We start from the raw sequence: 27,708 nt of genomic DNA on the forward strand, positions 1-27,708 counted from the left end.
GCGGCGGCGGCGGCAGCGTGTTGATACCCGGCGAGGCCTCTGTCCGACGCAGTCTGTGCGTAACCATCGCGTCGACAGTGTTTCTCGTCGTACGTGACCGACATTTGGATTACGCGCGCGACGCCGGTTTGTGCGCGCCTCGCATTGTCTCGTGTCACCATCTCGTCACTCGGTCGGACACACGCGAAAAGGCAATCGTCGTCGCAAAGGTCAGTACGGTACATTACACGTATTTTATTTTTGTTTTTTTTTTATTTTTAAAAAAACCCCGAAAACGCGTCTTCCGGACCGGTTTTGGTGGTCGAAAACGGAGGGAAAACGCGTTACCGTTGGTCGGGCAACACAATAAACGGCGTGAATAATGCGGGAAAATCCCGCGCGTCCGAGTCGGAAGCGTTCGTCCGACTTTCACGCCGCCTTTCCAAACGATAAGTAGTGATCGGCCGCCGTCGATCGTTCGATTCGTCCGGTGCCCGCGCGCGCGTCATTGTCGTCGTCGTCGTCGTCGGTTTGCCGACGATAAAACGTCGCTTTGGGAAAAACACGACGGCCTTTTTATTTCCGTACGCGCCGGCTGCAGACCGATCGGCTCGGAAACCGATTCGCGAACAGATTTCCGGTTCCTCTTCTCCCGTCTCTCGGCGACTGTACGCGGACCGATAGTATCGTCGTTATTATTACTGTTGTTGTTGTTGTTGTTATTTTTATTGCTGTTATCATCGTCGGACGCCGCCGCCGCCGCGTTTACCAACCCCTCACGCCGATCGGCGACAATCTCGAGAACACATCTCTCGCGCGTTTTACGTCGTCCATTCAACCGACGACCCTTATCAAACGGAATTTTTCGAGTATTGTACCGTCGTATATCGCGAGCCGGGCACGTCGTCGTACAATGGGTCTCCGGACGGGGCAGAGGTCGTACTACCTATTATTATTGTATTACACACCCGATAACCGTGTGCAACGCGCCTCGTCCCCATCGGACACGTCGCACGCCGACCGGCCGGCTGCGTAAAATAACAATGCCATCGTATTTTTTTTTTCTGTTTGCTACCTGCCGACGAGATCCTACGCTGTTGGCTCCTACAGCTGCACCCCCCCCCCCCCCCCCGAGTGGGTAAATCGAAAACACATTTTACGGTCGAACCGGGCCGGACCGCTAAATAATAATGTACTGCGAACGACGGCGGCCCCGCGCGAAATACTTTAATATAAAAAAAACGATAATATTTGTGCGCGATCGAAGGCGAACGATATTGTTTTGATCTCGGTTTCGTTTACACGACGGCGATCGCGAGTCGGGTAAACGAAAAACGAATTTTTCCGATCCGATCACACGAGCCAGTACTGTTCGCGTCCGGCCGCCGCCGAGAATACCCGTAATAAATATTTACACTCGCCGCCCGCCGTTCGTAGCCAATGACCTCTGTGCGCGCGTCTTCTGTGCCGTTTCTATTCCGAACACATCGGTTTCCGATATATTATTATAATATAAAAACCTACACGACGGGAAAATGCTGATTATCGATCTATATGATTATAATAATATTATAGTATATGTTTTATGGTCGTTTTCCGTCCAAATATTTTGGACGCGCCGAACGGAAATAGACTCTTCTGAAAACTTACAAGTTTATTGTATAATGACGTGATAACGTTATTTACGTGTTCGGCACGTTTTACGTAATAATATAGATTTAAATAGTATGTTATTGCCTATATTTATTATAATATCGCAGTCGTTCTACGTTTGGTATAGCCGGTATAGGTAATTAATGTAATATGACGCGTGTATTAATATAAATAATTGTAAATAACAGGAAAAACTAATTTGTTTATTGATAAGATTATGAAATACTGCCTCAATAATTAATTAAGGAGAAAAATATAACCTCGAATAAGACTTGATTATTTGTAGAATTGCATATGGAAATAAATCGTTTTCGGTTTAAAAATGTACTAATTATAAAACCATTAAGAACGATTTTAATTTGTTTCGTGTCGATATTTTAGATTTCAAACATTGTATGAAAGCAAATCTAGTAAAAGTATATAACCGATTGTTTTAATACGATTTGTTTCGTTTCCCTTGGTTAGTTAAGTTTGTATTGTATTCGTTCAAAGCTGCGTTTATTTTTTTTTATATGAAATAGCAAAGTTGTGATAGGTTAGTATACATAATAAACAGCAGATTATTAAGTACATGTATATTTATAGAAAAATACGAGTAGGCACAATCAGAAAATATTCATTACTTATAGGTTTAGTTTCATTAGTTTTTCAATGATGTGTTTTTTGTGACCATTTCCTTTTGGAGCAATAAAAACTTTTAGGTTAGTTTCTGGTAGCAAATTTGATTTAGTTGATATCATAGATAATATAAGAATCTTCTATTATCTATGGTCGATATGCTTTGAAGAGGTCAAATGTAAAAAAAAATATGATAAACGAGAATATTTGCTCAAAACCAATTGTTGGTAAAATCCATTTAATTAAACGCAATTATTAAAAATTATAAATTTTATCAACCCAACTTGAAACTTTCCATTTTTACTAATGTTAGATATTATTTTCTGTTCTCAATCGTATTTTCAAAATATTAAGACTACCTAATAGTCGCTAGTAGTTCAACTTCAAAATCTAATATTAGATCTCTCATAAGTAGAAATTATTTAAAAATATTGTAATTTTATTTCAAAATTATATTTTCAAAACATTTGCTTTAATTAAGTTTATATTATATTGTGCAAATAGGTACTATATGAACTTATTTCCCACTATTCAACTGTGTATGATATTATAACAGATAAGAATATAGTGGTCTACTTATATTATGTATAATTTGATAACGTTAAAATAACATCTTACGTAGGCGGTAACTATTGATGTTACATATTAATATTTTCCACTATCACTTATAATTTGAAGATAAATAACGATAATTACTCGCTATTAGACCGGTGTAACCCTTATACATTGGTTCTATGATTTAAGAGTAGAGTATGTTATTTTGTTTATTTGTTTGGCAAAAATGGGTGTAAACACTGTTGTATTAGTATTAATATAATAGAAAAATAGACTGTTTCCAAATTATTGCATTTAAATTTAAAATAATATCTATTACAATGACCGAACCTACTCTTTGACCCGTTCAACGATGAGGAATATTCAAAACCTTCTATACTATACTTCAAAGTAACACACCAGTTTTTAATTTCCTGAACTTTGTATTATTTTAATACTTTTTAACGCTTTTAAAAGTAATCTTTAAGAATTTCAAATTAAATTTATCTCTAATTTTAAAACCAAAGGCTACATGTCTATATGCCTATTGTGCATATAGAATAAAAGATAATAAAAGAAACATGAATAGTTTGCACGTTAATTAAAAACAAAAAAAGAATAATTAATTCATAATTCGAAAGAATCGCAACAGCACTTGAAATAGTTACCTACATAATTGTTTAATCCTTTTACATCCAAAGTTTTTTTATCGAATAAAATAATGCTTTCAAACCAAAACTTGAACATTTTAAATCTTATTTAGGTACCTGTATTATTTATTTATACTAAAACAATTAAATAAACAAAGAGAGCCTTATAAATTGGTGTTTACAACTATATGAACGTATTATATCATTTGAATATAATGTGTAAACAGTACCTATATAATACTTAATTATACATCACATTATTTCAATCAAAAAAGATCTAGGTATACATTTTGTAGCTTAATAATATTTTAGCTGTCTTAGCATGCCTATAATTAACGATTCTCTGTTCTTAAGTTGTCAAAATGTTAAAATATATGTATAATTATTGAAGGACGATCTGTGGGGCTAAAAAATAACATGTTAGTATAGGTCAAGGATGAACTACTTTTGCCACTTTCTGATATTAGTATATCCTATCTCAATATTTAGTTTTAATATTTTAACGTAGGTAGGTGCGTCCAATAAAATAAACTTTTAAGTTTAAACCGATATTATTCATGCACCAAATTATTCTATTTAAACATAATTAAATAACAATTAAAATCTTAATGTCTAAGACATTGTTTTAAAAAATAAAATAAAAATATTCCACATTGTTCCTTTCAGATAATTGAGTACTTAATTATTGACCATTAACTAAGTAAAGAAAAGTAATGATTTTAAAATTAAAACTTCAAAGGGTTTTTATACAATCAATAACACTTATAGTGTGAAAATATTGAAATATGTTCAATACGAGGTTCAATATAATATGTTAATCTCGACTGTTGATGTTACACGTCCTATCTACTTTATAAACGACATGATGCATATATAATAGTAACGTACTCATCATCTGAATAGTGATACCCTGTGTCATTTAAAATGTAAACAATGACACTAATATAATTTATCTTAAAACAAAAATTGAATGACCTAAATCCTAAGTTATTAATTTATTATCATTTAATCATTGTAATAAATACATAACTTAAAATGGATTATGATAAGTGTTAATTATTAATATTACTTCCAATATTCAATCATTAAATAATAAAATAAATAGTTTATGATAACAAATATACCTATATGATTTATTAAAATCTGATTATTTCGCAAGTAGTATTACAAGTAATATACATAATTTTGATATAATTACCATGTCAACCGTAATCAAATGTTTTTAATTTATTTTTACAAACACGAAATAGCAATTTATAAATATATATTTATATATTAAAAACTTGATTCGCTCTTATAACAGCGGATATTGTCAATTATCCCGTTTTCGAATTTCCCTACCAGCAATGACCAACCAAGTACTAAGTTATGCAATTGCACATTTCCCCCCTCTTAATCGTTGTACCATGTTGTACCTTTACAAATCGAACACCAATTTTATTTTATCTTATTTTGCGTTATGCAATCGCAACGTATTATAAAATGAATTAAAAAAACAAGTAAACTGTTTATTTACTGCAATATAAAATGTGTTAAACAAAAATATAGTCGTATTTCCTGCAGCCATTAAATAAAATCTGAAGTCCAATCAAAATTGTTTAGAGTATTTAAGGTAGTGATAGTATGATTATGTCTCACTGTACCATTGCATCTCAGTAGGTGTGTTTGAATAACAATAGGTAATTAAATTCGTAATTAATGGTATGTAAATTGTTGACTTAGTTTTTGACATTGAGTATACCTATATACTACCTATATTATTTTAAAATTATTGTTCACTGATATACCTACCTAGATTGATATTTTTATTTTTTATAAACATTCTCGAAATAACTTCTGATGACAAAATGTCTTATACACTGCTTTTGGTTATAATAATAATTAAATATGCTGTTAAAAAGACATTGAAAAATTATGTAGTCTAATTATCACTCACTGCGTTTATTATTCCGTAGTTGACCATGTGTTTCCCATACGACAAATGTGTTTTCCTGTCTGTCATGCGAGTCAACATTTTCTAATTTATAATGTATTGTTATTAATTAATATTTTATTTGATGATTGCCTGATAGGTTTACAGGCGCACGCACACACACGGTGGTTAATTATCCATAAAGCCCCAAGGACGGTCACAATAATTGACTGTTTCCTCTCCGTGCTACGTGTTCGGCCAATTTTTCATGTAGGTACCTATGTTTTTTGTGGGTAGGGAACGCACTACACAAAAGTTACCCGTTAAATTGTTGATAAGCTTACATTATTTTATTTATTTATTAATATTTTATTTACGACAGTGCGTGTAAAAAACATCCAAACTTTGTTTTTTGAACAATCAACCTATTTAAATGACACTTTTGTTTTTGGACATTTTAAGTAAAAAGTTACTGAACCGGGTAAATTTTTATTTTTAAACTTCAATCCCGGAAGCAATTATGTAAAGTTCTATTATAACGAAGTTTTTAAACGCATATACGTAGAATATTTACTATTAATAATAACCGTAGGGGTACCTATTCCCCGTTGTATGTTGAGTGTTTCACAAATCTATATTATAATAATATGACGTGTGTGTGTGTTCAAACTGTGATTGACACTTACCACCTATACCGTTACGCGGTGAGACTTGTTCGGTTGACGTTTATTAACGGTTTGAAATTGATTTTTCGTCGAAGGTTTAATGTCAATAAAAGCTCATCTTTAGAAATCAAAAACCCAAACGGTATACCTACGTCGTCGTATCGATAATAAATAAAACGACGACGGTGGTCACTGCACTGTTGGAATCGAAATCGTGCACGAAATATAGAGAATAACGTATTTATCTATTGTTTTTAAAACGCGCCAGGTTTTTATATATTTTTGGTCGTAATAATAATAATCTGCTGGTCTGTGTGCACAAAATGCAACGTCGCCAAGGGGTTCCCCCTATAGTCTGTTGCACTGATGTCGACGGTGAATAGCAATTTATATTTTATTATTATTATTATTATTATTAGTTTATTTGCCGTCGATCTGCGGGCGTCAGTAGCGCAGGAAATACGGTCCAGTGATGCCAACCCCCGAACCGGTTCCGAACATTTCCCTGTACACACCATTAATTTTACTCGTTTATTTGCTTTTTGGTAGGCACATAAAATAGTATTATGATGATGTCGTACAATGGTCCGAAAAACGTCGAATGTAAATCACCGACATCGGATATGGTACGTAGTTAGGCGTTATTATTTTTACTGACGAGTCGATTACGACCGATATTGCACCTTCTATGATAAAAAATTAAAATATAGTTTAATAGGTACACTAACTCTCGGCAGACCGACATTACAATAACAGCAGAGCCTGATTTAAATAAAAAGAGGCCTCATATAAAGTTATTAATTATCTTATATAATTAATAGCGTTAATAATGCACGAAGTCAATATCATAGATAATATTATGACAATTTTTACTATTCTTTTTTTTTTTTTAATTTTATGATTCTACAATAAAAAAAATACAAACTAGCAAAACATTTGAGGGCCGCTTCAAATTGGGGCCGGGTGACTAGTTGCTTATATACAATATTGTGTGTGTTGGAAATGATCGTCGACAGTTTTCCACTCGCGTCCGATCTCAGATGTGTTTCTGTTTGTCTTACCGATGATCATACGCCTGCAATACACAAAGCAATTTTAATATTCATAATGATTAACGACAGACCACGAAATGAACATATTATTTTCAACACATGCCCCGAGCACTTTTTTGTTCCTTAGAGCGCTCGTAGTTTTAAAACATCGTTTTAAGTGTCCGTTCATCGTACTTTTGTAAAACTGATTGATTTAAAGTGTATCTTTTGTACTAACGTTCATTCAAACTTATAATCTTTTCGTTTATCCTTAGAACTTTATGTGACCGTTTATATATATATAAAAAAAAAAAGGTTTTGTAGACACTAGACTACGTAATGAACAGAGATTATAAGATTATATAAAATGCGGATAATCGAAAACCCGTTTCAAAGTAAATGACGTGTTACAGAAACGATCATACAAATGCCTAAACATTTATTTCTGTCATTAAACTAAGATTTATACATTTATTTTCTTTCAATTCATTTACTTGTAGTCGACTGAATAAAATACAGACGCATGAATAGTATATAATATAGTATTATTATACTTGACTATATTTATAAATTATTTAAATAATAATATAATATTATTATAGTACCTATTTAGAATTTTTTATACTTCTATTTTTAAAGTTTGGTTTAATGCTTTATTAAGATTTTATTCACTATTAACGTCATGGACTATTAACATTTTAAAGTATTTAGTCAAGTACCTATAGTTTTTGTCTAGTTTTTGTGTTGACATTTTTGTCAGTTAATACCGGGTAAATACCTACATTTTTATCTTAAATATTTTTTTCGTATGATTATATAGATTATAGATGGTTATCTAATTTTTAAGAGACGAGACAATTATTTGAAGGCTGAGTGAAAATTCAAAAAGACTACATTGTGTTAAAGTATATTATTAGTACGCTGTCCCTCCTGGCTTTCATTATATGTTATCAGTAGAGGTAAATGGTTTTTATTTTTCTAATGTTGTTCGTTACGTTGATTCCTTAGAGCACATCATCCACATAATCAGGTGATATACCTATATAATAAATGAACTATTCAAATTTCAAATGAAAAAATATAATATATTGGGTTTATTTTATTTTGAGTATATCGACCCACATACTAAAGTAAGTACTAAGGTAATATGATTTATTACCAACCATAGTGCCCTTTTCATGACATTTTCTTGAAAACTTCAAATATAAAGATGACCCTAATGTACATGGCATTCAAGTTTGGGCGTTAAATGTCTGACGGTTACTTTTTTTCATAATACGTATTACATTTGTAACCTTGATATAAGTAACTGCTGTTTGTCAACATTACATGGGACATCGGGACTTTATACTGTATTTGTAAGAAATAATCTCATGTACGATATAGGTATATGACGTATATAGGTAACATGAAGTTATAGAAATCATTAAATTAAATTATCATTTTTTTCATAATTATTTTGAAAAATTGACGAGTTATATATACAAACTTATTCGATGGATTTGATTAAACTACATTGCTTCATTTAGTAAAAAATTAAGCTAAAATAATTGATTTTTATATCTAGGTATTATTTATTTTTATTACTTATTAGAGATAATTGATTCTTTTATACATTTTTCATTTAATAAGTACATAATTTACTTGATAAAATACAATGAAATAGCAAGACGTAATTTAAATTTGCTATAAATTTAAATGTCAAACGATTCTATTCATTGTTAATATTTAGAGTAGTTACGTTACATGATATAATGTGAAACTTACTTAGTGACAATGCATTGGTAATTTCATAGCTTTACGTTGTATAGCGTTATAACTTATAGTAATAAGATTAATATAATAGTTTTTTAAGTCATATCTCATTTGTACTCGTTTAGACGTATTACAATATTGTTATAATTAATAACACTATTAGTGTTTAAATGTTTTAATGTCTATTTGATAATTTATCACACATATTATAATACTTATATGTGTATAATATGTATATTATATAACATATTTAATTATAATCATATATTAAACACGTCATAATGTCATTTTTCCATAAATTAGAAACAATATAACGTATTTTCTTTATTAGATTGTATCACTTTTTAAAAGCATAATTTTTAAAATGTAGCAATTTTTACTAATGAGGGTTAGGTCAGTTATGTGAATAAACAACTCGCTAAATAATTATTATTGTGATTTAATAAAATAAATGTTAAATTATATTTCAATGTTTACAAATTTATATTACTATCATTCACAAATTATGAACATTTTGTTAATATCGAATGTTTTATCATAAATCATAAAAATATCTCTCTCTCTATATATATGCAGTATGCACATTAAGTATAGATATAAACTAGTAGCTAAGATTCTTACGTTTGCAGATCATTCAAACGAATTTAATGTGGTAAGAAAATAACTATAAGGTGGCTTTTATTTTATTATAATGCCAAAGTATATATTTTTACTCTTATATTTGGAGTAAGTCACCTTTATTTCCTTCCGTTATAGTTTACCTCACGTTACCTTTCTGTTTATTTCGGAAAACGTCGTGTTACATTATTTTGGCATCTTTTATTTAATTTAAAATACTAAAAGACTCATAACGTTTAATACTATTGTGTAATATTATGTGTAACGTGTAAGTACATATTTTTTGTAAGAATTACATACTCGACAATAATACTTTTTGATTTATATCTATGTAATTGATCATACATTATTGAATTCATTCATAAATTAGTAATTGTCGTATGTGAACACATAACATGATTTATTTTTTATTGCAGTACAGTTTTTACTTTTACATTCAAATAAGTTATTTTTTTTTTGTACATAAACTTAAAATTACGTATATTGGTGTATTATAATATGATTTAAAATTCGTACCTATACCTATCTGTTTCTTACAAACAAAAACAATACGGGATTTTTTTTTAATTAAAGTTAAATATTTAATACATAAATATTTTAATGAGATATGTTTTCTAAATGTTTTGTTAGTCAAATTTGCTAATGGTCTGTGTATAACAATATACAAAATTATATGAATTATATGCTCCATTAGCTATAATTTCATTGGGCTGTGGATCGTTAGGTTGATGGCTCGGTATAAGTATTACGCGTATCATCACTCGCACTGGTATGCAAGAATAGTTGCATTGTACTCTGTCATTTTCACCAACACCCCAATTAACTTAGCGTTTTATATATAATATGTAAATAAAGTACCTACCTATTCAATACTCATGGTTATGTTGCACATAATATGCGTTTATATAATTTGAAGCAATAATTTATATCACTGCGAACATTTTGTATTAATATTGAAAATTGTTAAACCATTGTGCCTAACATTATTACAAACTATCTATCTATAATAATATGTGCTGTTTTATTAAGAACTTAAGTGAACAACGGTTTTAACGGTGCAGTATTTATATAGTAACTCACTTTAGGTACCTATCTACTTATCTTTAAAAACAAGCTTTAATAGTTACCTAAATAATATTTGCGTACTACCAAACAGCTTAGTTTGTTGTTATCTTGTATAAATAATGTAATTTATATTATACTCATACTATTAAATTTAATTTATTTTAGTAAGAGCGTTGTGTCGCGCAAAGGTAAATCCTATAAAAATATAAACGTGTTCATATTCGAATTTTAACAATATACTTACGATTTCGTACAGTACATTTTTGTATTGAATTTATTTAAAAATTATACCAATGTATGTCAGAAACACTGTTGTATATTTTATTTATCTAATAACATTGTCTTTATGATACAATACCTGCTACGACCGATTGTTTGATATTTTATTATGAATACGTCGCTCGGCCATGTCTATCAACAGAGTGACTTATACCGTGTGTTTTATAAATTAAAAGAGAAGATAATAGTATAGTCTCGAGTATAGCGCACTTTTGTCGTTATATCGACCCACCGAAAAGACACAGTCACGAAGATAATTAGTCCAACGTCGTGGAAAGAACAGCTCATCAAATTTAGTCTCTCGCCCTCATCGAAGTATTTGGGCATATTCCAAAAAATCATTTTCTTTCCTACTCTGTGCGTTAAACTGTAAAGCCATAGTCGTAATCCAATAGAACGAAGCGGAAACATGGATCAGAAAAACACAATTTAACGTTGATATTACATCAATATCGAGTAGGTGTTGTTAGACATAATTGATTGGTTGTATTTTTGCCATTGGGAGTCGGTATTCTGAATTGTTTGGCTAGAGGATTGGCCTCATTTTGAAAGTTTTAAATTTTACTCGTAGGAAGTAGAAAATTGTCTGGGCCAAACCAGATATACCTACTACGTTTGTTAAATAAATATTGAATATTCCAAAAAAATAATAAACAAAACAAATAATGTTATTCAATGGGTACACCTGTTGTGACCTAAACACCAACTGTTTTCCAAAGAGATTGATAAGTTTTTTTCAAATGCTGACAATGCTTGTTGTAAATATGTACATAGATAATTGAGTAAAATACAATATGTATACATTTATTCCTGCACCATGAGATAATATAGTTTATCAAATCAATAATTAGTCCATCATTATAATATATTATGATGTTTATCATCTATTTTTTATCGTATTTGTTATAAATGTATAACTATTCAAGAGACAATTAGTACTAATGGAATTTTACTTTTCTTATTTAATTTAGATACCTATAATATACTTCACATTAAATCTCAGTTTTGTCGTTTTAAATTGCTGTTAGGCTAAAGATTGTTAAGTACATAGAGTGGGTATACATTAAACTTTGATGAAGTTTATCCTATTTTGAATCATATTATATTGATTTGCAAAAGTTTACCTCAAATCAAATTGAAATATTCCTTTATCCCATATTAAAGCGTTCATCAAGGAATTCTTTATTATTGTATCTTTACTTGGAAATAAAATAATATTTGTGAAAATCCTAAAAACCTATTAAAAACAGTTTTATTCAAATCATTAATGCGTTATACGTATTCCTTATGTATATGAGTATTCTGTAACTAAATAATAATTTATGAGAAAACATTTATTCATTATATTCTTTACAATATTATGAACTATAATTGCATTCATTATTAATATTGGCCTCCTCTTTTCAAAACAAGGTTTTTAAAATTCATACCGTCAAAACTAAATTAGTTTTGTTGTCTATTTAAGTTGTATAAAATTTACAATCTTAATAGGCTATATGTTTAACAATACAGGACGTTGTAATGTTTTACAGTTATGTTTTGTTGATCACTCGCCACAAATATATAATGCGATATGTTGCAGTATTACCATTCCATCAATGATCTATATTTTATCTACACGCAATAATTATTTTAGGCGTCACTAATTACAAATATTTCATTGATCTTTTCGATACCCTGTATAGCATAACATAAATTATTATTATCAATAACCTTTGCACACAGCGAAAAAAACAAATATCAACGATTAATATATTAAATTTTCTTATATGTTTTTATCGGGTTTTCTCGTAAATGTAGACTTGAAACAATACGATTATAATAAAATTAACTCATAGTTTTTTTAACTTTAATTTTAAATCAAATATAAAATTCGATTAATATTTTGAATTTCATATCATAAAAAATGTAAATACAATAATTAATGGTTATCGGTTTTTGTGGCTAGACACAACTATTGCCAGACCGTCGTCGTTGTCGGAAAATCATGTCCAAAGACGAAACTATATTATTATTATTGTCAGACTGCTATACTACGTCCGTTCCATTGTAATAACTTTTTAATTAGGCGCGACGTAGGATGGCTACAACCGACAAAGAGACGTTTTGCGGTTGTCTTTATGTGTACGTAGACGCTAAAGTAGGCTTCTAAACTAAAAACAGTCTAAAAACCAAATTATTACACTATATTATCTTCTTGGAGAAGAATATTGTTTTGAATTTCTGGCGTTGTATACGTTATAACGCCATAGAAAAATAACACTATTCGATCACTGTTCACTACAAATTAAAAAAAAAATAAATAAAACGAAATGCATATAAAGTACGATATAACTATTGACTATAAGTACGTAATATTTATAAATAACAACATACTTCCATTAACTATAATTTTAACGTTAATAATTACCGATAGGTATTCGAGTAGGTATTGGTACAAAATTTTTGGCAAAGCGTCAGGTGCATGTTTCCTCGGCGTTTATTACTGTGATTCGGAACGTCGTATTCGTGAGCCACGATCGTCAAAAACAAGAAGTCCGCCTCAAGGAGAACTGGCTAATAAACCAGTTAGTTACACTGTTTTATGCGTCCGTGTATCTATATAATAATATTCTGTACCGTCTCGTCTGCCGCGAATAATCACATTTTGTGGTAAATAGTACCTAATTAATAAGCAACGTCCTTTTGATTTGCCGACCAAAGTTTTTCTTTCGGAAACGAATTAATAACAATTATTATAATATTAATAATATAATACATGCGGGTGTCCCATCACGGAAATTCTGGATATTGGAGATCATATATATGTGAACACCGTTTTTTCCCAATAGTAAATCTTCGTGGGACAACATCCTGTACATCCCTTCACATAGAAACGTGAACACTGTATATCATGAGAAAAAAAATCTCACGCCGTGAGAAGATAACGATATTACAATTTAGTTCACAAACGTCGGTGCGGGCGTGAGTGGGTCGGTGACTCGGGGGCAAAACGTCGGTTTTTCCACTCTCTCACACTCACAATCACGCCTAAATCTCTGGATTTTTTTATTCTCTCTATATATTATACGTGTATGTATAATAATATTATAACAGTTGTGGTTGTTTTACACGCAGCTGTAGTATACGTCACGGCTAGAACAACCGTGTGTATGTTGGTACTTATTGCTGGTTACTTAAGCCTTTGACTAACAGGATCACATTATCACGACGGTATTACATTATTATTTATTACATTTACTAACGTTAAGAGTTTCCTGAAAAAAATCGGTAGGTCAGGTAGCCGACCTTGAAATGATGACAAAAAAAAAAAAAGGCAAAAGCGAATCTCTGCAGGGACTATACGACGACGACTGTCACGAGTTTTTGTCGACGATGCTTCTTCCCCACCGCCCACTATCCATCGTTCACCAAACGACCTTTTGAATCCGTCTCTCTTTTTCTCCCAAAAACTTTCGTACCGTCACGCGTCGAGGCCATTTTACTTACTCGCCAAGGGGTCGAAATAAATTCGATAACGACCACCGCAAGACACACACAAATCAGCAGTGAATTATTGTGTAATATATATATATACAGTTGTATTGTAGCCATGTTGCGCCATCAAGTCACCGCCGGGCATCTAATAATTTTCGGTCAGCTTCACACACAGATTATAATAATAATATTTCCTAAACATTGTTATAATAATAATATCAACCATGTAGCATTATCGAAATATTTTACCGTCAGTTGCAGTACTCTGCAATACCGCACATATAGTAAATAATAAATATAATATATAATGTTAAAGGTGGTGGTCATAATATTATGTCAAGTTTATACTTCCGGCGAGTCCGCAGTGTATATATTGACATTTGCTTCCATTTAAATTGTTATTTAAATCGTTAAGTCGTTCAGATACGTTACGTTATGTATAATATCGTATTTTTAATATAATATTGTGCGTTTAAATGATTTTCTCGATGACCGTTTACACGGCGTCAAGAGCTCTTTCGGCTTTCGTCGTAATCTTATCGTATTCAACTAGTTAGTGACGTCCATCGCGTGACGTATATAATATTATACAGCGTACGGCATTATTATTTATACACGATATATATTATTATTATTATTATTGTTGTACACGGCGTTTACACTCTTGCTCGTCATTCACGCGGTGGGCAGTGGAGATTAGTCATGTGGCGTTTTGTAACATTCACACCGAGTACACACTGCAACGTGCTCTGATACTTATATTAAATATAATATATAAATTACATTCTGTAGCCAACATAATCTAACATTGGGGGTGCAACAGACACTTTTTGATGAGGTGTGTATTTGTAACAATATTCTTATAATGGATTCTAAAAGTGGCAGGTGATATCAAGTACAGATTTTCCTAACCGTGAACGATTAACACATTAACGTAGCAATTGTCGATCATCAGCGGGCGTGTCTGAACGGCGTGAGAACGCTAGCCGCAACGAAAATACTATATTATAACAATTATTTTATGCGGCGGCATCGTGCAGGGTTTAAGGCAGATCATCGCACGTACGCTTCCACCGGTAGAATAATATAGAAAATAATACCACCCGATAGAATAATATAGATGTCAAAATGACGCACGTCGGCGTTCAGATAACGCAAAGCGTGGGAAGAAGCGGATGCAGGTGCAGATGACCATCAGGGATCTGAAGGTACCGCGGGAGTCCCTGGACGAATATAAGGGGGCCCAGATTAGGCACAATTCAGACGTGATCCACCAGAGTTAGCGCAAGCACCTTCACGTCACCCAGTTTAATATTTTATGTCTCCTGGACTTAGAATATTTTTCACAAGTTTTATTAAATTAATTAATTGGACTTAGAATAATTTTAAATAAAAAACACTTAGAATAATTTCGAGAGTTCAATTATTTCACAAAACCTTTCCAAATCGACATCATTCAACTGATTGTACGTGGCACGTTACAACACATACGATACAACGTAATATATACGTCGCCGATACGTGTTCACCCGCATTCGTGAGTGTGTTACACTTGGCATCGCGTTCTGTATCGAAACGGCACCGTGTCACAGTGATATAGGAAATTAACTACGGTCAGCTGCGGTGGCGATGTGATTTGTGCTCTGCATATTATATAGTCTCGATCGGACGTCGACGTCGAATCACTGCAGGACATGTATTCAGTTCGACGCTCGCCTGTATGTGTGTGTGTGTGTGTCTATATGACAATATACGTTTACATTGTGTGCTCAGTTAGAGCGGAATAGTTTTTTAAGATTCGTGTTTTTTTTTATACATACATTCAACCCTTTTAAGGAGACGCACGCCGAGAGAGTTCCAGCGGGTTTCTATACATACGTAATAATGTATACGGATCCGCTCTTGTGTATAATATATAACATATTATTATATTATATATTGTGCAGCTACACGACCAATAATATTATATTAACGCGAATCCGTTGTCGACTTAACTAATAAAACGATCGCGCGTATTTATCTAAACAACCCATGATAAATGCCCAATTGGTACGTAGATACTCAATATTAATTATATATATTTATGTAATACGCGCGAGTTGTATAATAGCGATCAGTCCTTATGAAATAACGAAAGAATATTTAACCGATTTAACGTCGACGAAACAATATGACCCTGCTGTTTTACTCTAAAATCTACACGCACAGTTGTTCAGTTTACAAGCAGTGAAAATATTAAATCGTTAATGTTGAATAATAATATTGTGCAATATATCGGCAGCGGCTTATAATATAAATATATTGCCATTGGTGCGACCGCAGCGATAGAAACTGGACACAATGAGCATAGCAATATAATAGTTTACCTTTATAAAGTGTATTCTAATCGTGTTGTAGGCATCAATATAAAAAACCTAATTTTACATTCATTATATTATTTGTGTCTGTATGTATGTATGGTATGTGCTGTGTCCACGCACTATATAACTTAGTTGTAAAGAATAAAAATCCTGTTTATTTTAATTAAAAACATGTATTAAACATACCATGTCCCTGCGGTGCAGTGTACCCGTGTATACATTGTAATTTTATTAAAACTTCGTCTACATATCACTTGTGTAATTCGGTCACTTCCATCGGTTACAATATTATAGAGTGCATATCGTTGATGTGAACGACGGTGTACGCGTTTTTTTCATTACACGTGACGCACAGCTGTTTACTGCAGTGGGGGATATAAATTATAATAATTTTTGTTACGACCAAAAAAAAAAAAATAAATAAATAAATAACCATTTCAATAGTTTTTCTTCTTTATGCTTTGTATTTGTCACGTATATTTACGTCTACTATAGCAAAAAAAAAAAAATTATTAATTTACTTCGCCAATATAATATATTTAGTACTGTATTGTTGACCTAATAAAAAAGATCTATATTAAAAAAAAAAAAAAAAAAGTAAATTGATCGAATTTCAAATAGCATAATATTATACTTTCTTTTGATTCACTATTAATTTCCATTCTCTGCAGCGGCGGTGTACATTATAATAGTGTGGTCTTGGTTTTTAATTAGTGTTGAAAAAAGTCGTTACGGCCGTGCAATTTCGGGAATTGTTTTAAAAATGCACGACTAAAATTTAAATTATCGGTAACATTGAAAGACACCGTGATCTTCTGCAATAAACCTCTCCCATGTTCTCTGCACAACCGTATAATATATGTATACATATAGGTATTGGAGGCATCCGTGATTTTTTTCATGTATCGTAATACCGTTGGGCATGACATTGTGTATAAACTGAAAGAAAGAATAGGTGCCCGTTTTAATTTAAATTACGGCGTTTATTTTCTTATTCTGAACTTTTATTGGAAGTAAAGTAACTCCCGTTGGTTTTTTTAATGACGATCTCTATCGAAAAACTCTATACATTTTAAAAAAAAAAAAAGAAGAAAAAGAACTTAATATACACCCGCGAAATGATCCGTGCTGCGCCGGGCACTCACTAACAATTTTATTGATAATACACACTATATAGTAATATTTCAAAAGAAATGATTCGACGTAATATACGGTCCCAAATGAATTTCAGTCATGTGATGTGTATTATAGTGTATATACGAATGTAGTAGTTTATTCGATTCCATTGTAGTAATTTTTTTACATATACATTAAGCTCCCATGAGGGTCATTGGTCAAACTTTTGAATGTCAAAATAAGGAAAGTCGCATGAACTTGATAACATATTTTTAGCATTTCATTTGCTGTCAACAAACAAATAATAATAATAATAATAAAAAACCTATAATCGTATGACAATATTATAATAATGCACCTACCTATCTATATACTTATTTTATCGGTTGGTGTATATACAAATATAAAAAATAATTTGGTTTCATATTTTAATCCGCCATAGTTTAATATAATATTATACAGTGTAGAGCTATACGTATTATGGTAATGTTTGTTGGTAAACAGTGGTCTATTTAATTCAAATTTTTCAATTCTATTTAAAATAAATTTCGCTATCGGAGATGAAAAATGTTGAGAACACCACTGAAAAATACGTGGACTGTACACTACATCGTGAAATAATAATAATGATTATGCGTTGCCCACCAGCCAAACTGTCGTCTACTGTCTACCCCGTTGAAAACCATAAACCATTCATCGATGACGTCCCGTACAGAAAACGGTTATGTAGCCCACGGAGCACATCATATACATTGCTCACACATTCTAAATCTAAATGAAAAACCGTAGGCGGATCTGGTTCGTGGATAATAGGTCATTACTCCCATTTATACTACCTATATATATATATATTAACTTCGTAACATTATAAGTGTGTACAGCAATTTAAAAGCGTTGGAAGTGTTCCGATATTTAAAAAAACGTAAAATATATGTTATAGCTTGTAATAATAAATAATGTTATAATAATATATTATTATTGTGTAGTATGATGACAGACGAGAGACAAACGATTGATTCGTGCAATTCGCGTTCAAAATTTTAATGGATCGCGACGATCGCGTGGTCTTAGAGCCCAGAAAAAATTCATACTTGTGCAATGTGCTTTCACATCGTGGGTCTCAGTGATAAATCTGGTGCTTGGTCAGTGGGGGAGAATAGATTACAATTTTTTTTTTTTTTTAATATAACTCTTGATGCAGAGCGCTTCCCCTCGACGCCACGCATTGGTTAACATCTTGAATTTTTTTTTTAAGTAATAATAAGTTTATAAATACATACGTATTTATGATATAAGTATATTAACAAAATTATATAAGTATTTAAGGGAAAATGGTATTATTGGTAAATATGTATACAAATAAATAGATATGCGGATTTATTACAAATCGTATGAAACGAACTATTATTATACGTCATAATCACTCATACAAATTTATTTGTAAATTCACAATATTAAAAAAATATTTTTTTATATTTAAGTCCGAACCCTTATTATAATATAAACATTTATTGTATTTGAAGCTAATTAGACAATTTATAGATGTGTGAAATCATGCAAAACTATGTTAAAAAAAAAAAAAAACACCAAATCCGTGCAATTTCTAAGTTGTGGAAGCAGAGGCTGTGTTCGTGCGGTACACCCGTCGCCCCTTAAAAACGCCACTGTTCTGGAGAGAAGTGATACGACTGTAGCAGTTTTAAACGCATAATGTGTGTTATTGATTTTTGAAAGTTTACTTTTTCCGGTCTAGTTATTCCGTTTATATGTATATATAGTTACGACACGTAACTGCAATAAGGCCGCGGCGTTTAACTATTGTATACGCGGCCGACGCATATCGGTATACGCATTATGAGCGTTTTCTTTTCTGCCTTATAAACTCGCGAACGCGGACGGCCGTTTTGCTCGCCAATTCTATCGTCCGGTAGTTCGTTATCGTCGTCGTGTACACAATAACATAATAACAATAGTAATATATTATTATAGTTCAAGTGCGCGTTATTGCGGTATATTATAATAATGATAGTTAGGACCTCGGTTTAGGACGCACTATATAATATCGTTTCGATCGTCGTCAAAACGGGTCGAGTCGGACGAACTGCTATGCAGTGTACACGCGTGTTGGCGAGAAAACTTTTATACTCTATTTTATGCGGGACAAAAAAAAAAAATATATAAAAAATATACGACGTGCGGTGGAGTGCGTTTGTGGTGTATGTGTGTACACCTATATATAGTGCACAGTATCTCCTACCTACTCCTTACGGCTTGTTTACGGTTCATTAGCGTTATTGGCGAACGCGATAAATGCTCGTCTGCCGATCAGTATAGGTACAGGTGACGCTCGCGGGGGACACCGTGAGTGTTTACGGCGACTGACAATCACATGACAAATTGCAATATAATGTCTGTTCGGTAATGATGATGATGATCAATGTGTGTGTGTGTGTATATGTGGTCACTTATAACGTGTGTGTGTGTGTTTACGGGATGTTTTTATGATGTACACGGACACTTAAGTTCCTCAAAATACACAATAATAGTATGATGTCTGATTGTACACTTTTATAATATTATTGTGTTTGTAATTTGAGCCACACGCAGCGTCAGATTTTCTCTCCTCGAGCCCTCATAATAGATTTATTAAACTTTTCTTTGTAGAAGATGTAAACGTGTATCGTTTAGGTATAATACAGGACTAGCTGTGTACCTGATCGTGTACTCGGAAGTATAATAATGTTTACGTTTTTTGGTTAGAATTTTTGTGTTCGGTTATGTTTTTTACAGCTTCGTTTTACAAATTTGGTTTATAATAACCGCGAATTTATCTTATATTGATATACGAGTATGATCTGTTTTACATTTTTTCGTATATCATTGCATATTTTAACTGTATAAAAATACGAAAAATGTGTGTTTCGTAGTATTTTTAAATGAAAATTTATGTATATAGGGAAAATCACACGTCATATTACCCAGATAATTGGAATTCGTTATAATTAGTGACTTTGACTTTGGTGAGTGTCAAAGTAGAAGCATCATAAATTATTAAAATTCGTTAAAAATATTGAAATATATTTATTAAAGAGTAAAAATATTTAGCTTATTTAAAAATAATAATGATTTTTTTATATTTTTGAATAAAAAGATGCTTTACTTTTACTTAGATTGAGATGGATAGTTTAATTTAAATTTATATTTAATATTTTTTTATTGCATTTTAAATTATTTCATAACCTACCTATATCTATATTTTTAATAATGAATATAGAATAGATAAGTTATCTTGGTTTTTAAAAAACACGAAATTCTTAAATTATTTAAATTACTGTGACTCTTAAATATTACAGTATTATAATTTCCTATAATTGTATCTCAAATAGGTATATTTGTTATAGTCGAGAATACAGTGAGACACCTTTAACGGGAAAATACCTCGGAAAATACGAAGACAAAATCAAACTAATGTGTATATAATATTCTATCATATACTTTATTGACACTTGAAGAAGAGAGAAAGAAGAGTATGACTAGGCTGTGCACGCAACCTAAGGAATTCTATTATATTATTTCGTATTAGTTTATTTAGCTTTCAATCAAATATATATATATATGTATTTTTTGGTTATATTACCTATGACATGAATACGGCGAAAATTGCTCTATCCATGCCGTCCACTTAGGTTCAAACATTTTTTTTATTTTATTTTTTCATTTTTTTTCGATTATTCATGCCTTTATATGTAGCAAGACTAAGCACATAGTACCGGAAATAAAACAATCATAATAAAATACGATCGTAACAACGCATGCGCGCGGTCAACTGGACCATCATACCTCTACCACTGCGGTGTCGAGATTAGCATCGGACACGCGACTCCAGCTTGCTGCAGAAGCATATATCAATTCCGTTGTATTGGCAGAGATCGGTTATTCACGTGCCAAATTTATTTATATATACCGCGCAACTCATATCGCGTATGTATTTAAGTAAATTTATGATAAATGTATATTATTATATACCTTATACACACGTTTCCTCGATACCCATTTTTGGATATCGAAAAACAACATAATGTATGTAGGTATAATAATATAACAACGGGTTTTTCTTTATTTTTATCATCATCGCGGCGTCGTGTTTGGGGGTGTGTGCAATCGTAGTACCGTGATACGACCAATGATGTTCAACTTTTATGCAGTGTACCTATATATAGGTATACATTGTACGCGTTGCAATAAATCACCCTGTTTATGTTATAATATGCGTATTTTACAATGAGCGATCACTGTATACTATAGCGATTTATTGGCTATTTAAACATCAATATTGTGACGCTATTATACCGGCAACGGGTATACGTTCTTTTCTCGTGACAAAAAGAAAAAAAAGAAAAATTAATTCCGCTCATATAGGTCCATGTCTCCCGTTATATCGTGACTATGTCACTAGAAATTGTAAATCACTATGTACAGTACATTATACCACCTATAGTTTCTCCTACCAACACCGCTACCTTATATATGCGCTAAAAAGGAAACCGATATCTCGAGTTTTTATTGCCCATAGGTCGTATCGTGTGATTTATATAGAAGCCAGAAAAATAAATAAAATCTACGACAAAAGTGTGTTATAGCGTGCGTCGAAGCTCCGTTTTTATATTGTATTTTAAAAAAAAAAAAAAAAAAAGAGTAGGTGTGTATACAGTATTATAGAACGAACTCACAACGCGTTCGTACTTTTTTCAATACGGCGTGGGATATATATATAATAACAATAATAATAATATAGTCCTAACTGATGTGATATGTATATTACACCGACGAAGGCCTCACATTTCACTGTCGTATAACGTTTCTCCGTGTGACAGAATCACATTCAGAGCCAAAGTTTATTTTATTATTATTATTATAGTATTTACACTGTTGACGGACTAATGAGACCTACCTACAGACTACTTGTCTGCACGATTACTCCACTTTATTATTTTCAAAATATTATATTTAAAAGCGGCTATTATAATGAATCATTGAAATCGAGAAATTTGACAGGTAGTGCACTCGTAGTTCTCTTTGTTTGAACCAAATACATTTTTATTTCGAGGTTAGATTTTTTTATTCACATCGTTTTTGTCCGAGTAAATTCGAATAAACACTTATAGACGAATGCGTCCATATATCGTAAACGTTATTGTAATTTATTACCGTCGAAACTTTTATATATTTTTATTATTATTATTATTATTATTCGTTTTATTGGTTATCGACCTTTTTTCATACGCGTTCTTGAACCATTTATATATTTATATAAAACGCTACTAAAATTGTGATATATATATATTATACATTATATCATAAAATCAGGTATATTATAAAAATTTAAGAAATAATGGAATACTCTTAATTATATATTATAATATTTCTCGTGAAGCAAAACTACTATTTAAAAACTTGTTTAATTTATTTAAATAGGTTTTGCTTCACATCCGATTTGACCTCGGACAGCAAGTAAATGTGTTTTTCAAACCTATTATAGTGTTTGTAAAACAATCGTTGAACTCTCTCTTTCTACAGGCGATCAAAACAATTGGTCCATTCGCGAATAAACGCAAGCACGCCTTTTAAAAAAACAACAACAACAATGATAATGGACGAATCGTTGCAACCGCGTCTCCAGACAACCTTTTGCCGGCGTATGATAATAATACAATTTATTCTAATATATACAACCTCCGGGGCGTGTTGGAATTGAAAACACAACATACCAAATATATATAAGTACAACTCGAGGGCGCATATTATATTATATTATATTGTCCAAGACACGGTGATTTCTCTCGACGATTTGTTTCGTTGTTAAAATACGCACAAAACACGCAGTCGGGTCTGCATAGCAGCAGCCGGCGCGATCTGTACCGCCGCTACCACCCTCCTTAGAGGGGCGTTGGTGAATTTCCCGCCAAACTCGTCGTGCCGTCATAACGGAACACCGCGCACAGTACACCCCTGCGACGTACGCGTACTTACATTCACGTACCTATACCATTATGGCTTGTACACATCCATACGCATGTATATTATATTATAGTCTATCTACCGCGTGACTATACGAACGTGAAATATCACGTTGTCGAGCAATGCCCAAGGGCACGAAGACGAGTTGCCGTGGCAACTCCCCTATTCAACAGGGTGGTGGCGGTGATATCGCCCCTTTTCGCGACCACGAACCTACACTTATACTCGTCAGCTGTTCGACACATACACACATACACACACACACACACACACACACACACACACACATGTACACACATACGACTGGTAAATTACTGAACGCGTTCTCTATGTTACAATATGATATTATAAAGCAATAGTATACCATCACTGCGCGTGTGTCGGACACGTGCCGGGAACGTCGTCCGGAATGGACGTTCGCGACTCCCGCGCGTATTTAAGTATATAATAATATAAGCCGTATTATAGTGATTTACGACCGAACGACGTCTCTGGCTCTGTAATAGTAATAATAATAATAATAATAATACGATTATTTTTTTTGCCATTTTTAGAATTTCCGATTCCGATCATGGACGGCGAGATCGCTGCCTCCGCCGCCGTCACAATCGATGAAATGGAACCCGCCAAGGTCCAGTTGAATTTGAACGTCGAGGAAGCCGCGGGTGGTTGCGGTAGCGATAGCGGTGTAGACGTGACGCCGGCAGTGTCATGCGACTCGAGCCTGGCGTCGGGTTGTTACGATCCGTGCAAGAGCCCGCTGGGACCATTCAGCCCCACCGAAACCGGCGGCCCGTCCTCATTGCCTTGTTACCCGACCAACGTCGGCTATAGCAGGCCTTCCACACCGACTTGGCGCAGGTCCGCCGACCGTCAGCCATGCAAGTTACCGAGCAGTATGTCGTCGTCGTTCCACTTCGAGACGGCCAGGAACAGCCCGCCCCGAACCGAGTCGCCGAAGAGAACCGACCTGAATGCGGCGGCCAAACAGTCCAAGGTATCGACGGTCAAGAAGTTGGTCAGCACGTACGACATGGTCAAATCGCTGGACAAGTTCGCCACGTTGCCAAGGCGCAGGAGGAAATCCAAGGAAAACCTCGCGGTCACTGGCGCCACACCATCAGCTGGCACCGCGGTCGTCCCCTCAGCGCCCAGAGAACCCAGTCTGAACCGGGCGGCCAGTCTTAGGAGAAAGCACATCGAACAGGGTGCACTCGCCCACCTAAACAGTGGTGGAGGTGGTAGTAGTAGTAGTAGTAGTGGTACTAATACCGGTATATCATCGCCAGTGAAACCATCTCTTCCGAAAGCCACCAGGCCGCCGCCGGTTACCGCCAGGACAAAGATATACCACGAGGTATGCTCGCAGACTTGCCTGACTGGCGAAGACATCACCAATGTGCTATCGGGCAGTATATTGCCAGCAATCGAAAACAGGGTTGAAACTAATGACGCTGGAGTACAGGTTAGTTATTCCTGTTCTCGTGCATATGAATCAAATTGCATTGTTCTCTGTAAAAATTTTCTAATCTATATTTACTTACGTATTCATCGCTGTTTAGGTCGATTTAGTGGAAAAAAGGATCAATGCACTTGAGACTGAGCTAAAGAAAAAGACTGAACAATTAGACTATAGAACAAAAGAATGCGAGGAACAACGGGAGTTAGTTCTACAATTACAAGAACAGGTCCTACGTGATGATATGAACACAACTAGAAATCTTGATGCTTATAATTTGCATGTATGCAATATTTTTAATATAAATGGTAATATTTGTTATTTTTTTATGTGATTAAATGTTCAGTGTTAATATATTTATTTTTTTTTAGATTGTTTAGATCCATCACCCGAAAATGTCTTAGATTTGTTACAAAATCACAGGACAACCACTAACGCATTGATTAATGAACAGCAAAGAGAACTCAACGACCTTAGGACTCTTTGTGCTTCTTTACATAGAGTAAGTTAAAAAATAAATTACAATATTTATCATACTTATACATTAATGATATTTATTTCTATTATAGGATTTGGAAAAAAGCTATGCGGCTCAAAAATCACTTTTGCAAGCCAATCAAGCCTCTGAAATGGAATCTTCAGAAATTCGAGACTTTTTGCAAGCTGAGAAGGCTATGCTATCAGACACAATTAAGGAACTAGAAAAAGAAGTATGTTGTCTATTTGTTATAGTTTATTACTGTGAACAAGTACTAATCAATTACATTATTAATGAAAACATGTAAATGAAAAATATTGTGACCATAATGTGTGCAATATTATACTTTTTAAGTTATTAATATTTTTAATCTTACAAACGCTTTTGATTACAGGTCAAGGATTATAAAGAACAATTGGCTGTAAAAGGAAAAGAGGCTTCCAAAACTATGGAGCAATGTACACATTTAGTAAGGATATCTGAACAACGAAGACAAGAGAATTTGTCTCTACAAGCAAAAATGCGTGTAATGGAAAATAAAAGTCGTGAATTGTTACAACAACAAGATACGACTGTATCAAGTGCTGTCGTTGGTTTGTCTGGATTAGGCAGTCGTCTCGATGCACTGTTGGATAGACTCGTCAAATCCTATTCCATTTCAGAAGCTGATATCGAAGTATGTATTTATTATAGTTATTGAATGTTAGTTAATTGTCATTTGAATATTTTATACTGAACATTTTTATTTGTAGGATGAAGTATACTTCAATGAAGCATACACAAATGGAGACAGTAGCAGTGATTCTGAACAACTTAATGGTTCATCAAATAAGTCTGACTCAAAAAGCCTTATGTCTGCTATTGTTTCTGCTATTAAATCAGCACCAACTAATTGGCATAAAGGAAAATTTGATAAAAACCTTGCGGGTAAATATCGTTTATAATCATTTATACATTTCTTTATTTTATTTTTTCTAATTCTATATCTAATTAATAATTATTGTTTAGCCAACACAAATTCACATGAATCTCCTATTAATTCTCCTATGAAACGTCTACAAACATCAGAATCTATGAAAGAACTGCAAAGAACATATTCTCCCGTTGGTAAACGAAACGGATCAACCAGTGATCTATTATCACAAACTAATTCCTTAGACGGTATGCATTTCGTTAATTATTTTATAAAATTAACTAATTAAAACATAATGTATTTGTTTTATTTAGAGGTCGATAATATGATAATCTATGTTTATTCTATAGCGATTTTTATCCTTTGTTTTTAGATTGTAGTGATTTACAATCGGCCGAAAGTGAATCCTTGAATAATCTATCAGAGGCCATAGTCGCCAGACAACAATTGGAGTTGAGCATGAACAATACTAGCAATGGAAACTTTGACTTTGAATTTTTGGAGGACTTCCGAGCACCAGATGCTGATCTCTTAGACCAAGTGATTGATTTAGACAATACGGTCACCAAGTTGTTAAAAGTTATCACTCTTGTTCAGACGAATGGTAAAGAACAACCTCTGCATTCAGAAAGGTTAATAATATATTGAGTTGTACATTCCAGACACATTTTTAATTAACTTTTAACATAAATTCTTTTAGACATGAAATCAAACACACAAACGGTGTCAATGATAAAAGCAGACAGTGTTCCTCGCAGTCCCCATTGATGACACATGACAGTGATGAATCGAGTTATAAACTGCCACCAATAGTGCCTATGCAGGAACTAAACTCAAGCTCACCAAAAGCTTTAAATGGAATATTGTGATGACTAATTTTAATTTTTACACTTTACATGTGTGTTTTATTTTTTTTTTCTATGTATAAATATTACATTAATATTATTTTAACCATCTATTATTATATAATAGAATATTATATTTGTTTAAATATGTGTTGGATGAATTATTACTGTAACCTAACACATGTATATCATTCCTAATTGTGTTCTAAAGTCAAAGTCACCTCCGTTGCAATTTAAGCGACCGTGTAGCATGTTGAATTGATTCCAAAATATTTTATTGCTA

At 32.8% G+C, this 27,708-nt stretch overlaps 2 protein-coding genes across 2 annotated transcripts in view; one reads left to right on the plus strand and one right to left on the minus strand.

Annotated features, from left to right (window-relative positions):
• LOC114131757 (neuroligin-4, X-linked-like) overlaps positions 1–27,708 on the minus strand; it is a 502,436-nt gene that overhangs the window by 402,892 nt on the left and 71,836 nt on the right. The window lies entirely within an intron of this gene.
• Positions 19–27,571, plus strand: LOC114130316 (uncharacterized). Its single transcript, XM_027995263.2, has 10 exons — positions 19–209; positions 24,285–25,195; positions 25,293–25,497; positions 25,561–25,691; positions 25,759–25,899; positions 26,062–26,343; positions 26,420–26,594; positions 26,676–26,828; positions 26,954–27,212; positions 27,281–27,571. The coding sequence occupies exons 2-10, from the start codon at positions 24,302–24,304 to the stop codon at positions 27,447–27,449; spliced, it is 2,409 nt and encodes an 802-aa protein (XP_027851064.2). The 5' UTR covers positions 19–209; positions 24,285–24,301; the 3' UTR covers positions 27,450–27,571.

This window comes from Aphis gossypii, chromosome 2 (assembly GCF_020184175.1).
Source record: "Aphis gossypii isolate Hap1 chromosome 2, ASM2018417v2, whole genome shotgun sequence".
Classification (NCBI taxonomy): Eukaryota; Metazoa; Arthropoda; class Insecta; order Hemiptera; family Aphididae; genus Aphis; species Aphis gossypii.